Here is a 13,540-nt window from a genome sequence, read left to right as displayed (position 1 = left end):
ACACACACACACACACACACACACACACACACACACACACACACACACACACACACACACACACACAACAGGAGGAGAGGAGTTGCTAGCGGACATGCAGATGAGGCATTAAGGTCATTTTATGAGCAGCAGAGTCCACTGGCTCGGCTTTTGGTGGCTCTGGGCCAGTATTGTCATGCATAATAAGCGCAATGTCAATCAGCCGTCAAGGTCTTCCACGATCAATGCAACTGCTCTCCTCTTTTACATGGAGCACATCTCATTAAGACAAGGTCACCTTTCATTACTGGGGGCAAGAACTTGCTTGCTTTCTGGCTGCTGTAATCAGACCGTCCTAATGTTTAATCCCTCTGTGATTCTCTAGCTACCCCTCACTTTTCCTCTTGATTGGTTTTAATTTAACTCTGCTTCTCACCTTCCAGGACACCCACAGCAAGGAAGCGACCATAGAAAAGCTCCACCATAGGATTCTTTGGCTTCTCGCCCTCCCTGAAAACAAAGAAACGTGGTGTTCAAAATCACAGGCAACAGTTTTTTTTGTTTTTTTTTTACATGAGACATCTCTGCTTCTTTCCACAGTGACCTCTGAAGAGCTGTGAGCTGTGGTTACCTGTCTTCTTCAGCCTTCATCTGGAAGGCATCCTCCAGCCAGTCCAGCAGCTTGTGGGTGAACTCGCTCACATCCTGCTGTTGAGCAAAGCAAAGACAAACATGCAACATGACCAATTACAGGATCGCCATTGGGACATGGAGGTCACAGAGTCAAACTGCAGGATTTAACTGCACCTACAAGCAAGAAAGTCCAATCAGTCAAATCAATGCCATGTCTATCAACTGCTGACATTCCCTGAGCTTTGGATATGAGATGACTGCTCTTAGTGGAGGAGTTCACAGATTGCTGAACTTCAAAGGGAACCTGAATGCCCCAAGGCCACTCTCACACAGACATCAATGCCACCCGGTAATTCAGGTCAATGCCTTTTCCAACCTGACTAACACTCAGAGGAATGACATGACTGATGAGCACAGAGGCCAGAAGAGTGGCCTCAGTTAACCTCTGCACAGACACTGGCTTAGTGCAAATGCTTATGTAAGGAGAAGAACAGAACAGCTTTGTACATTTGACATGTGTGTGTCAAATTAAAGGATATATACACAAAAAAGCAAATTCCATGTCAATATGATTTAGTAGTGACACTAGTTAAGAGGGGATGATGCTGGTTGGAGGATTAATAATTCTAGATAAGAGGGGTTAAGTGTCTGGGATTCAGTAGAGCTGAGTCAGGAGAATGACAATGAAATTGAACAGTCAAGCCTGGGAGCATCAAATATGTCTGGGATGTGCAAACAGCAAAAAAGGCCTATTTTCTAGCACTATTGTACAGTTTATAGTACAGGTAATCAGTATATAACCTATGAGTCTCCGCAAATATAATAATAAATCTAAAAATGTATATACAACATTTCAAGACAACTGTTTTGAAATTACCTTACAAAACATAAAAGACAGACAAAGCAATAAGAAATCATTACAGCTATTTAACTGGTAAACGCAACAACTACATATGGATTGGAAAAACAAATAAAAACAGAGTATGGCAGAAAGAGGCTTACCTGCTGCGACTCACTGGACTTGAAGGCGTCTTTGAGGATTTCCACAGCTCGTGACGGATCCACATATTTCCTCTTGGACCCCACCATGAGGGAGAAAAGGTTCCTTAGCTCCTGCATGAAGGGCAGGTTCCTGTGCTCCTGATCACAGCAACACAATCGACAACTTAGCTAAACAAACTTTGTCAAATGAGTGTTTCTCACGTCAGAAGGAGACAGCGGGTATGTGCAGATGCTTCATTGAAAACCATATCTGATATTTTCCCATCCTGTGTTTTAGTAAAGGTCTTAGACAGAAAGTTTGTGAAGCTTTTCAGATGCACTGATGCACATTTAGAGCAGTAAAACATTATCAGTAGTGTGATAATTGTTGGAGGTAATGCTCCATTTGTAAACATAATTATATAGTAATGCTAAAGACTTGCTGGAAAGTGTCTGCCCGTAAGTCACTGGCTGTGTGTATAAGACTTATAGCACTTAGTTCATGGCACGAATGGTTTGAGCAATTTGAGCATTTAAAAAAAAAACATAAAAAAAACATTTTCATAATATTTCATACTAGGGAGGGATGGTTTGGTAGCTATAGTACCAGCTCCCCCTGATAGACCCGTGTTGACTGTGGATCAAATATGATATCACCTAAATGCAACACCAGTAACTCCACCGGTGATTACCAGTTTAGCAATTTGCTTTTAAACCACATGACAATGAACAAAGTTTATTTAACAGTTATCAATGTTTGTGCATGTATTAAGTGGAGAGTATATTGGATTGTTTTTTCCCCACACTTCCCATATTTAAATGTACTGCATAAGTGATTTGAGGTTGCACAGTGTCACCATAGTGACATTATAACAGTGAGATGCAGAGCTGACAAGACTTAGCAGTGCATAATAACAACACTAGTGATTCAAGGATGTTAATGTAAAGATTAGAAACTAAGCTCTAGCAGTCTCGTACTGCTAAATTAAAAGGTCAGTGATTAGAACAGAGGGAACTTAGATGAAGAGATGACTGCCCCAAACCACACTACCACATCAGAGGCTTAGACCAGATTAGTGGCAGGCTGCTAACCCTTTGGTGAGCACCCTGTAGGGAAAATATGGACAGACAAAAACATGCTGAGAACTATTCTGCCAATGTAGTGGTGACTGACAAAAGATGAGCATCTCAAATTTGAAAAAACCCCAGGCTCAATCAAATCAAGCGCTGTTTGCTTCTTCATTTCTGTCTTAGTGGACAAATACGAAGGCTTCATCAAACATTTCACACCAGCTGACACTTCTTGTAGCTTAGAAGCAGTGAGTTAAGTGAACTATCAGGGACACAACACTAAGCTGCTGTGACCTTAGGGCAAGATCACACAGCTGCTGAATGGTGGCTCCCAGCTCTCAGAGGGTCAAACCCTCAGAGCTAAAGCACTGCTGGCTTTGATAGGCTACGATAGGGCAGCTATGATATAAACACTGTGAGGTCGCCCACACAGGTGACTCAACTAAAAAGGATTAAAAGTCATCACACGCTTGACTTTGTAGTTGCTTGATCGTTGTCCTCTGCTGAGAACCTGTGAGGACGGGTCGGGGGTCTCACCTTCTGGTTGCGAGGCAGGTCATGGACTCTGGCTGGAGGAGAGTAGTTGAGCACCAGCCTCTGGAACTCCAGCAGGTTGAACAGAGACTTGAGGTTGAAGAGGGATAAAGACACGTTAGTAACAGCCAATGATAAGACAGCTTTGGCCTCCATACACCGGTTTTATGTCAGAGAACAACCATGAGAAAGATTTCACTATAAAATTTTGTGTCTCAATGTAAGCTGACCTTGCTCAGTCTCTACATTGCAGTTGCAATAACTGGCATTGTAATTATTCCCACTACTTTATAAACATACTGCATGTGCAAGATTGTGCTTCTGAGTCACTCGTCCTGTTTTCTAACTTTTCCTTATTAAACCATGTTTCTTATCAAAAGCTTATTGTAATTACATTAAGACATCCCTTCTTGCCAGATTATACAACAATCTGATGTAAACCTGACCTCTTTCCTTATTACTTGGAAGAATATGGTTACAGTTCTTGTTGCATCATGTGATGAAAGTACTGAGCACAACCTAAGGTGCAGTGGGAAAGGAATAACTTTGCGGGGAAGATAGATTTCTCACAAGCAAGAATCCATCTTGCCAGGAGCCAGCTATTTGCTTGTGGCTGAACCACAGTGGTTTAGGCCAATGAGTGTCCTATGAGGGAGGAATTTCTGGCAGCCACAGAGTGGTGACTGTTTTTGTATTTCTAAGACTGTTTTTTAAGCACAAAGACAGCAAGAATCATCTAACATGCTAACTAGCTTTTAAAGCTCCACAGCCTGTGGTTTGTTGTTATGGTGTGTTTCTTCTTCGACGCTCTCCTACCACGTCATATGATATACAGATAGTTCATCCAATCACATGCCAAGTATTTTTCAAAGCACCTGCCCTTTTCCTAACAGTTTCTTCCCAGATGGTTCTGTGTAACAAACCATCTGGCGTGTCAGGTTAGGGAAGTAAGGAAATGAGCTAAGACTCTGTCGTGCTTTATAGAATGTTTTTTACATAACAAGCAAAATCACATTTAATTGCAAATTCAGTATGGTGTGATTTTGTTACACATAAAAACTGCACTGCACAAAATGTTCAACTATTAACAGCAATAACAAGAGCCACATCTTTCTCTGCTTTCATCTCAGGGTCATGATGTTTAATTTCTGTTTGTATGTCAAGGAGGATACCAAAACTGTCAAGATTATATTAGCTATGTTATTAGGAAAAGAGAAAAGTTGTTTACTCCTGTTCTTGTAAGTGCAGCAGGGTCAGGTTCAAGCAGTGCCTTCTTCTCAAGGTTGGGGGTTACATTACACACAGGAGCCAGGCACCATGTGATGGTGTATCCAGTGTTCATCGGGCATAATTTAGCTCAGGTCACATTCTACCACTGACTTCACCAGTGGATAAGAAATTAAGTCTTTATGACAGCCTTTCCATTATTTTCCAGCATATAAACATTGATATAACTCTAACTCACTACTACTTAGGATGACTGCAGCAGATTAAAGCACTGATTTCTGCATCATAACAATTACATGCAAACCAACTAGGAATGTACTAATTAATGCAAAAGTCAAGTCTCCAGTGCCATCATAAGTTTCCCATCACTGAGGAAAGTAGGTGTAAGAGCAAAGCACTTTGAGACAACAAAGGAGATTCAGAGCATAATCAGAAAACATTTCAGACTGTGCCTTTCATTTGGTCTTGGTTTGCCAGTGAGTGTGTTTGTGTGTGTGTGTGTGTGTATATGTGTGCGCCCACCTGTATAACAGCACTGAACCAGCAGGTATTGCCAACATTTTTCAGCCCCACAGGGCAGTTATCTATCCTCTTCCTGTCATGCGGGTTGGGTGAATCACTCCATACTTCTGTGTGGGTACGCTTCAGACTTGCCTTGTTCTCCGCTATACTGGCCTCCAAAACTCTAGAAAGACAGAAGGCGGCAAAATATAAACAAATTCAATTAAAGTGCAACTAACACATTTTTTCTTACATTGCCTCAGGATTACGTGCTTTATGTAGAACTGAACTTAAGTGTTTGTTATATTTATTTCACAGTAGGAGGTGAAGATTGGTTTTCCTAAATCCCTTGTCACTTGCTGGTTCATCCACTGCAGTTTAACTGCACTATTTCCTAAAAAGTTGAGCACTATTTTTTAACCCTCTTTCATCTCATGCTTCATCTTGTGTCTACAAACAAAGCTGTGTAACAGCGCTCCCCACGTGAGTGTTGAAATACACTGTGTTCAAAAGCAATTCTCCTAAGCGCCACATTTCTGTATAAATGTCGTTCGTTAGCCATTGGAGGGGCTTATTTCAACAGTCCACATGAGTACAGTCCGAATAAGGTTTAATTTAACTGCCAAACTGAGCCTCCTTAATATCATGCTTCAGGCAGGTTATAATGTACTTGATATCCATGTGTACTCCACTGAAATGTGCTATTGTTAAGATAACATCACACCCCTTTCACCCTATTTCAAAAGGGCTTTATTTCAGGAACTGTTAGACAGGGTGTTTAACACGGTTAACTTTACTGTTGGACACAAATGATTTGGTGTTGGATATGACAATTATGTGGCTATTATTTAATTTGACCTAACTGTTACAATAAGGCTTTTGTTTTCACTACAGAACATCAGTTCAGCAATGCACAACACAAGTGTGTGCAAAAGATATTTTCATCACACTGTGGGAAAGGATGAAGACAATGTAGGCGGTAAGTTTGGATGTTCATCCAAGGCTCTTTTCTTTCTCCAAAGTTTTTTTTTTTTTTTGGTATTTTTGCCTTTGTTGTGAGAGCGGTAGTGAGAGAGAAACAGGAAAGTCAAGGAGAGAGGGGGTTGACACACAGCAAAGTGAACCATAATGGTAAGCGCTCTACCAGCTGAAGCACCGGTGAGCCCTCCATCCAAGGCTTGTTGCTGGTTTTTTAATTGTTTGGTCAGATGTTTAGTCCAGAACCTCTTGGTACATTTGCTTTTAGTCAGAGATGCTGTTGAGCCCACCTGCTGATGGCCTGCTCCTCATCAGTGATGCCCGTCTCCCTAAACGCCCGACTGGACTCCTCCAGGCTGAGGGCGATAGCCCTCTGCAGGTCATCTTTATCGTCCCCAGTCAGGTCAATGACATCTGCATCAAGAAAGTGCACACACACACACACACACATACACACTTTTAGAAAGTTGAAGGAAGTAATCCAAACACTTTGTTTCATTATCTTTGAAGACTTACTGTTGCATGTGTATGATGTTTTGTGCTGTAATATTTAAACAATACATTACATTGACAAGGGTAACATGGTTGTTGAATCATTTTTAATGTGCATTCAAATTTAATTACAGACATTTATACAGATTGAGATCCTGTGTTATGAAAGTTTAAACTAAGCTTATGCGTTTCTTTTTTCTTTTAATCATCCCTGTGAGGTCTCTCGTACTTCTGTACCAAAATTTTAAGTGAGCTGCTCACTTGTGTCTGCCTGGCTGCCCACGCTGATATATCTGTCGCTGGCCACCTGAGATGTCTGGTAGTAGGTTGTCTCATCTTGCTGAGGAACCTTAGCATTCTTCTCCGTCAGAAAAGCTACAGCCTCGGCCAGGTCTCCATTGCTCACCTGCAGCAACAATGTATTTGTTCAGGCTTATGTTAGTTGGGTATGAACACAGGAAAATTAACACCAACACTCGACTAGAACTTGAACTCTATTTCATCTTGGGTTCAAGTGCACACAGTATATGAGTGTCAGCTCTGATAGTTTGTGATGCATGATGAAACACATAATGTACCTGCAGAGCCTGCTGAAGCAGCTGAACGTCTGTGGTGCCCGTGATCTCCCTCAACTGGTTTAGTAGCGTCTGTTGATGCTATTGAAGGCAAAGGAAGAGAGAAGAATACAAGCTGTCAGTAGCAGAGCAGGATGCAAGAGAAGGAGTAAGTAGTTTAGAACAGGGTCGGTGTAAGTTTAATTTTAAGGCTGAAAAATGCCAATGTTTCAACTACATCAATAATAACTGTACTTATAAGGCTCTTACTCATCTATAGTGACAGCCAGATAATTTTACGAAAGGCGCTATAAGGTCCCTATTTCTATCTAAGTCAACAGGGGAAGGCTAAATATTTTCTCTATTATAATTAATCTTTTTTTTAATGATTTTTTTTATAATTATTTTGAATAAAAACTGATGAGAATTTGCAGCGTAACATGCTGCACCACAGGCTCTGATCATAATTACTCTCAGTGCAGTTATACAATATATGGAAGTTTAGGTGCTCTAAACAGCTTTACATATGGAACCAATGTCATGGCAATTGGGGCTGCAATGATTAATCAATGAATTGATTGACAGAAAATGTATCTGGAACTATTTAGATAAATGATTAATCTTTTTCTAGTCATTTTAAAGCAACGATTCATGGCATCTCATGGCAAAGTCACATTCTGCGAAACCAATATTAGATTGCATCTGGCTCAACACCATCCAGACGTAAAAGCTCAGACAGAAAAAAGTATGGCAACTTGCTGCTTTACCCTCCAAATAGACTTTGGTCAGTATCAACAATTAGTATCACCTGCATTAAAAGTAACAGATAATCACAAAATGATCCTAATGTTAAGACACAATGTTGGAAATTGCCATACATATCTAACTTGTGGTTGAGGAAGTGATACAGTATCTAATCAGAAGCTCCCTGTCAAATCCCATCCCTATTAATGAGTTCACTGACGTGTGATGACCTAACGATGTCAAACCCAGCTGGACTGCATGGCTTTAACCACACGCTCTTAACCCACAATGCACAGCTAGAATAAATGCACTATAAATACAGGGGGAGTGCACTTAGTGTCAGCATCCAAGGCAGAAGTCTTAAGTCTCGAGTGAGAGGAACACAGAGTGTGCTGCAGCTTTCACAGGTGCAGCAGGCAACAGAGTGTCACATCACATGGGTTTCCATTAGATGAGGACTCATTAGTGTATGTTCATTTCATACACCATAGACTGATTGCACAACACACATATATGGCAATGCTTTACACAGTCTACGTCACAGGCTGTTCTGAACACTGAAGTGCTTCTGCTACTACAACAAAAGGAAGTGAAAACCACTCAAGCCTTGGAGCATGTCATGTCATAAAGCAGCACTACCACCAAACAAATAACACAGGCCTTCATCCAACACACATTTTGTGCACTTTACTTGTGCAGTGTATACTTTTTCACTATTAATGTGAAATGATAAAAGTGAACTGCACCTTAACAAAACATCAAACATCACAATACACCAGAAGCACTCAAAGAAAATAGACTCAGATCAGGGAAAAGGAACTAATAGGGCCAAGTGTGAACTCTGAGGTTTGACAACACATGTCCACATACATCAGATTTTGATTACAGTGCTGTATAATGAACACCATGGTTTTCTATGATTATGAGAGTTGTTGTCTTCATTGTTAAACATCTTAATACCAATTTATTTTTTAGAAGGATTCCTTCAGTGTTCAGTTTTGTCTAATTAAAAACCAATAACAACTCAGAACTGAATAAAACAGTTTCGTATTAAAAATTAGTGTTTCTCTGACACTCTTGGGCAGACACAGGACGTCAGGAAGGGCTGCGAGAGGGGCGGTTTGCTCAGCTTGTTTCTCTGATAACTTAAGATCCGGGTGTCCAATGACTAAAATCCTTCATCCAGTTAAAAGTTATACTTATATGGTTATAAGATTAGTAAAAGTGATGGTGATGTTACTTGAAACAGTATGAAAGTAGTTGGCTAGAAATGTCCAGCAGTCCGACCAACAGTCTGCGCTTATGGAAAACTCTGAATGAATCCCCTCCATTAGCTCCAACCACATTCTGCAGGGGTCCAGCACATCACTTGCTCTCAGAGTTGCAAAATAACAGTGTAGTGATTTGGAAATTACACCCTTTATTCAACCACTAAAATGCCAGCTGGCTGACCGAGCAGAGAAAGTGAGCAGCTACGGCTGGTGCACATAACATGATACCAAAACAGTTTTGATGTAAAAACAGTCGTCACAACAAACAGCATACTTTGGAAGTCTACAACCAAGTGATGATTGCACAATACGAGCTGATTGAAAGTAAATGGAATTAATTTAAGGTAAAAATCTAACTTGTTAATTTCTAATGGATAAAGTGTTGAACACAAAGGTTTGTGTCTGACACACCCAGAACAACATATTCTGCACAACTGACAGTGTTAAATAAATTCAAACTATACACAGCTGTCAGTCATCCAGAACGTTGTGCCCTGCAAATATTTTCAGATTGTTATGTGCCTTGTTTAATTTTAATGTGAGTATAATTTAATGTAAAGTGCCACAATATCAAGCATATAGATTACTACATTAAGAATTAATTAGTCACAGACTGGGCAGATTACAAATGATTTTCCAATAATTATTTGAAGATGATAGCACTAGCTCAGAAGGACTGATCCCAAAATGACTTCTCCTAAATGTGAATTTAAAAAAAAACAAAAAAAACAACTGAACTTATTTAAAAAGATTTATCATCATCACAACAATATTACCATCACAACAATCTAAGTATCTGAAAAACATGCATTTACAACTGAGCACTGTCAGATCAGTCAAAGACATCAGCACAGCATGACTTCTGCTGTACTATCCTGATGTGAGGCACTCAATTCTTCCAGCCCGGGGGTTACTGTTGTGTACCTGTTCTCCAATCCTACAATCAACAACATGATTCTCTGTGAGCCTTTGAAAGCAAAAGTGCTTTCTTTAACCCCAGAGGGGAAATGTTTTCACAAAGTCAGTGGAGAATGAAAAGAAGGTTTACGCCTATCTTAAAGTAACAGCATATAAACCAATTTACACAACTCACAAGTGAGTTAGGTCACAACAATAGATAAATAAGGAATATAACACCTTTCTTTACCAACCTTATAGAAGAAATACTACTCTGACATGTCACTGTATTGAATAAAAAGTATTAGTATGGATGCCTGACACTGAGGGCTAATTTAAAAGAAACAAGTTTTGGAGAGAAACTATCAGAATATGTTACTATAGGGCCTCATTTACACTTTTCTTTCACTTCTTCAAACATTTATGAACAATATTTATAACAGCACATTATGTCTGAAGCAAATAAGCATTTCCCAAAGGCTCTAATTACAGCAGATATAGTTATGGCTGATGGCTGCTAGTGCTTGCAGTGTGGAGAACTCTGTTACTAAGGCAATAAAAGCATTATATCATGCACTCGCCATGTTACAACCACTGAAGACAAGTAAACATAAAAATTACAGTGGCTTTTGGTCAGAGGAAGAGACTGATGGATGCAGTTTTGTTGGCATGGAGGATGGCAGTGTCAGTGAAGTGTGAAGGGAGTTACACCTGTGAGGTCAGGGCCAAGTCAACCACAAGAGCAGTCACTCCCTCACACACACACACACACACACACACACACACACACACACACACACACACACACACACACACACACACACACACACAAACACACTTCTCATCTCCATGTGACATGTCTGGCATGGCTGTTTGTCAGACTGGTCATCGGCCATTAAGTGGCAGCTTGTGAACTACACCACAGAATTCTCTGCATGGCACAGGGAGCAACTTTGAGGCTGTACAGCAGGTCATAGACGGGGGCATTCCCAGTGAATCTACTCTCAGGTTCTCACGGCTGTTTTGAATGTGCATGTGAAGGGGTTGCAAACAAAAACAAATTGCTCTGGAAGGATTAGAAGTCCTTCAATATGACCTCATCGCACAGATCATTACATGAAAACCTGCACCACACCTTACACTCATGAGGCACTCTAATGATGGAACACAACTGCAATGACTATAACTAAATCAACACTCATATTTATTGTCAAGACAAATTAAACCTGAACAGCTGTGCATGGTGACACTTTAAAAAAAACAAAACTTTTTAACATTTAGTTGCGACTGTTAAGTCACCTATGAAGCAAAATTGCTCAATACTGTAATAGACCACTTTTAGCCTATCTTTACTGTCAGTGCTGTTAATTGTGGTTTCATTTCGACCCTGGAAAAGGTCACACTGCATAATAGGGTTTGTGTTACACTGCTGCTTTAAAGCTTGAGTCATCGATGGAAGGCGAAGAATTTATTTTTGCCTGTGCTCCAGACTTTTAACTGCCACCAGCCCATCAGATATTCACCTCACTGCTAGCTTTTTTTTTAGGTAAGTGACCTAAGTCAGATTTGGTTGAACACAAAAAGACTATGCTGCAGAACCAAAGTACTGAATTGTAGTGTAGCATAACATAACCACATAACTATTACGAAAAAAATGATAATTTCTTTTTAATTAGGACTGGCAGAGCAAATATCTTACCTACGTTTTAGCAACACCAGTCAAGTGGTTACATAACTAACCAGAGCTGTGCAATGCTCTGGATGGTGGTCACAGAGTAAATCTCATAACCATGAGCCTAAGCAACGGGAATGACCCTTAATGCACTTTCGTAAACTGAGAGTTATGATCAAATGTAACCTAACAACCTGCCTTCTCGGTTGTGAACCATTACACGCTTGGCTCAATATCAGGCTACTCAATCTCCGCCAAACGTCAACGCTCGGCTATGTTTCTACCTCCGCCGCTGGCCACACTTTGTAAACAAAGATATCAATGTGATGAGTAACCTAGGAAACATTTGAACACACAAACACGGATATCCACGCCTTCAAGCTAAACATTGTTGTTGGTTGTAGCCTACATCTTCAGTATAGCGCCCCGGAGAAAAAGATTTACTTAGTCTAGTACGAAGTTGACGACACTTGCGTTAAATCTGTCACTTGGCCTTGTTTATTTCAGTTGACGACACAGTTCGCCCAGTATGCTAAAGCTACCAAGCGAGATAACGTTTTGCCCACATGGATGTGTATGTATTAGCAACTATCATTAATGTTATACAACTTGGGCGAACAACGCTATGGTTTAACCTAACTTTACGTGGTGCCGTTAGCTAACATTAGCTAACAGCTAGCAAAACATTGGATAACGCTTTGAGCTAGGATAACGTAAGGCCTAGCTTAAACAATTTTTTTGGTTCTTACAATTGGTTCCTTAACATTACAGACGCATGTCCTGTAACCATAATAAAACATCAATTCGAGGATAATCCAACTAACCATGAGGCTGGTCAGCCGACGTTGCAAATACTTTGAGCCCTAAAACTATGTACCTATACAGTTCGGCTAAAGTTAGCCAGCCACCAAGTTAGCTTCTGTAAGCTTACCTTCTGAGAATGCTGCTGGAGGACATTCTGCTCCACGGTCATGGCCGGTTCAGAGATAAATTTTATTAAATCCAAACCAGAGTTTCAAAATGCAAGGAACACTTTTCACTAAAGCGAATGAAAATGCGATGCTATGATGTCCCCTCCTCAATCATCGACATTACGGGCGCCATGGCAGAGTGACTACCGCAGGTCGTCAGCAGGCATGAAAACATTGCTCTTCCCTGCCTGAGATCTGGGATCGATTACTCACGCCTGCTTGAACTGCATTTACGTCACGGATGAGACTTTTGGAAATCATGGGTAAGCAATTAATTAACACAGTTTTGGCCTGATACGTCTGCTTTTATTACTGACCACACCCTGCTTGGGTTTACTTTATCTCGTGATCATATCCTGTTGGTCTTCATAACATGAACTCATCTAAGCAGTACCTGAGAATTTTCTTTGCAAAACTTCACATTCGTGGTTCATTTTAGCCCCTTTTCAACATTCTCAAAAAGCAAACCCGATATAGGCTACTTGAAAATATAGGGCCCAAGTGGTGCCACCAACAATACTGTGTAGACATTTGTTTATCATCTTATATTTCATTCACTGTTTGTTATCCCTTGATGTTGCTGTTCTGAACATGTAGGCTACATATACAGTAGGCATATATATATATATATATATATATATATATATGTGTGTGTGTGTGTGTATGTGTGTGTGTGTGTGTGTGTGTGTTGTTACATATGTTGCAGTATCCATTTGTGCCATATCCATTTTCCTCATAGGAAGGAAATTATAACCATATATCTCCAAATAGATCTATAAGCGAAGGAGTTTTCATAAAATGCATTTAACTTGGTTGTGAAATCGCCTTTGAAATTCTATTCGATATTTGTTGGACAGTAAGATGAATACTGTTTTACATTCTGCAGACAAGTTTTGAAAATTGTATTGTCTTTCATTGCATCATTTGTGAAATTGTGTAGACTCTGCAGTTATTGCCTATTGTTTGTTCTCCTTATGTACCAAATCCTCAAGGCGTACTTTGCATTTTGTCTGTTTTATTTCAGTTTCCTGTGAA

The 13,540-nt window shown here is 40.2% G+C and overlaps 1 protein-coding gene across 6 annotated transcripts in view; it reads right to left on the bottom strand.

Annotated features, from left to right (window-relative positions):
- Positions 1-12,693, bottom strand: part of usp25 (ubiquitin specific peptidase 25) — a 27,058-nt gene extending 14,365 nt beyond the window's left edge. For 2 of the 6 annotated variants that reach the window (XM_023417695.2, XM_087177013.1), the window contains exons 1-9: positions 12,466-12,693; positions 6,975-7,052; positions 6,658-6,802; positions 6,195-6,318; positions 4,948-5,110; positions 3,202-3,288; positions 1,615-1,752; positions 611-687; positions 416-489 (exon numbers count right to left, since the gene is read on the bottom strand). In XM_023417695.2, coding sequence (XP_023273463.1) covers positions 416-489; positions 611-687; positions 1,615-1,752; positions 3,202-3,288; positions 4,948-5,110; positions 6,195-6,318; positions 6,658-6,802; positions 6,975-7,052; positions 12,466-12,507 — 928 coding nt within the window. In that variant the 5' untranslated portion in view covers positions 12,508-12,693. The remainder of the gene's footprint in view (positions 1-415; positions 490-610; positions 688-1,614; positions 1,753-3,201; positions 3,289-4,947; positions 5,111-6,194; positions 6,319-6,657; positions 6,803-6,974; positions 7,053-12,465) is intronic. The other 4 variants (XM_023417697.2, XM_023417698.2, XM_023417696.2 and 1 more) reach the window with 3 other exon arrangements.
- Between the last annotated feature and the right edge of the window lie 847 nt (positions 12,694-13,540).

This window comes from Seriola lalandi, unplaced genomic scaffold (assembly GCF_002814215.2).
Source record: "Seriola lalandi dorsalis isolate HSWRI2012SDOR001 ecotype SW California unplaced genomic scaffold, Sedor1 jcf7180002054577, whole genome shotgun sequence".
NCBI classification, from domain to species: domain Eukaryota; kingdom Metazoa; phylum Chordata; class Actinopteri; order Carangiformes; family Carangidae; genus Seriola; species Seriola lalandi.
This window is presented reverse-complemented; position numbering and strand designations above follow the sequence as displayed.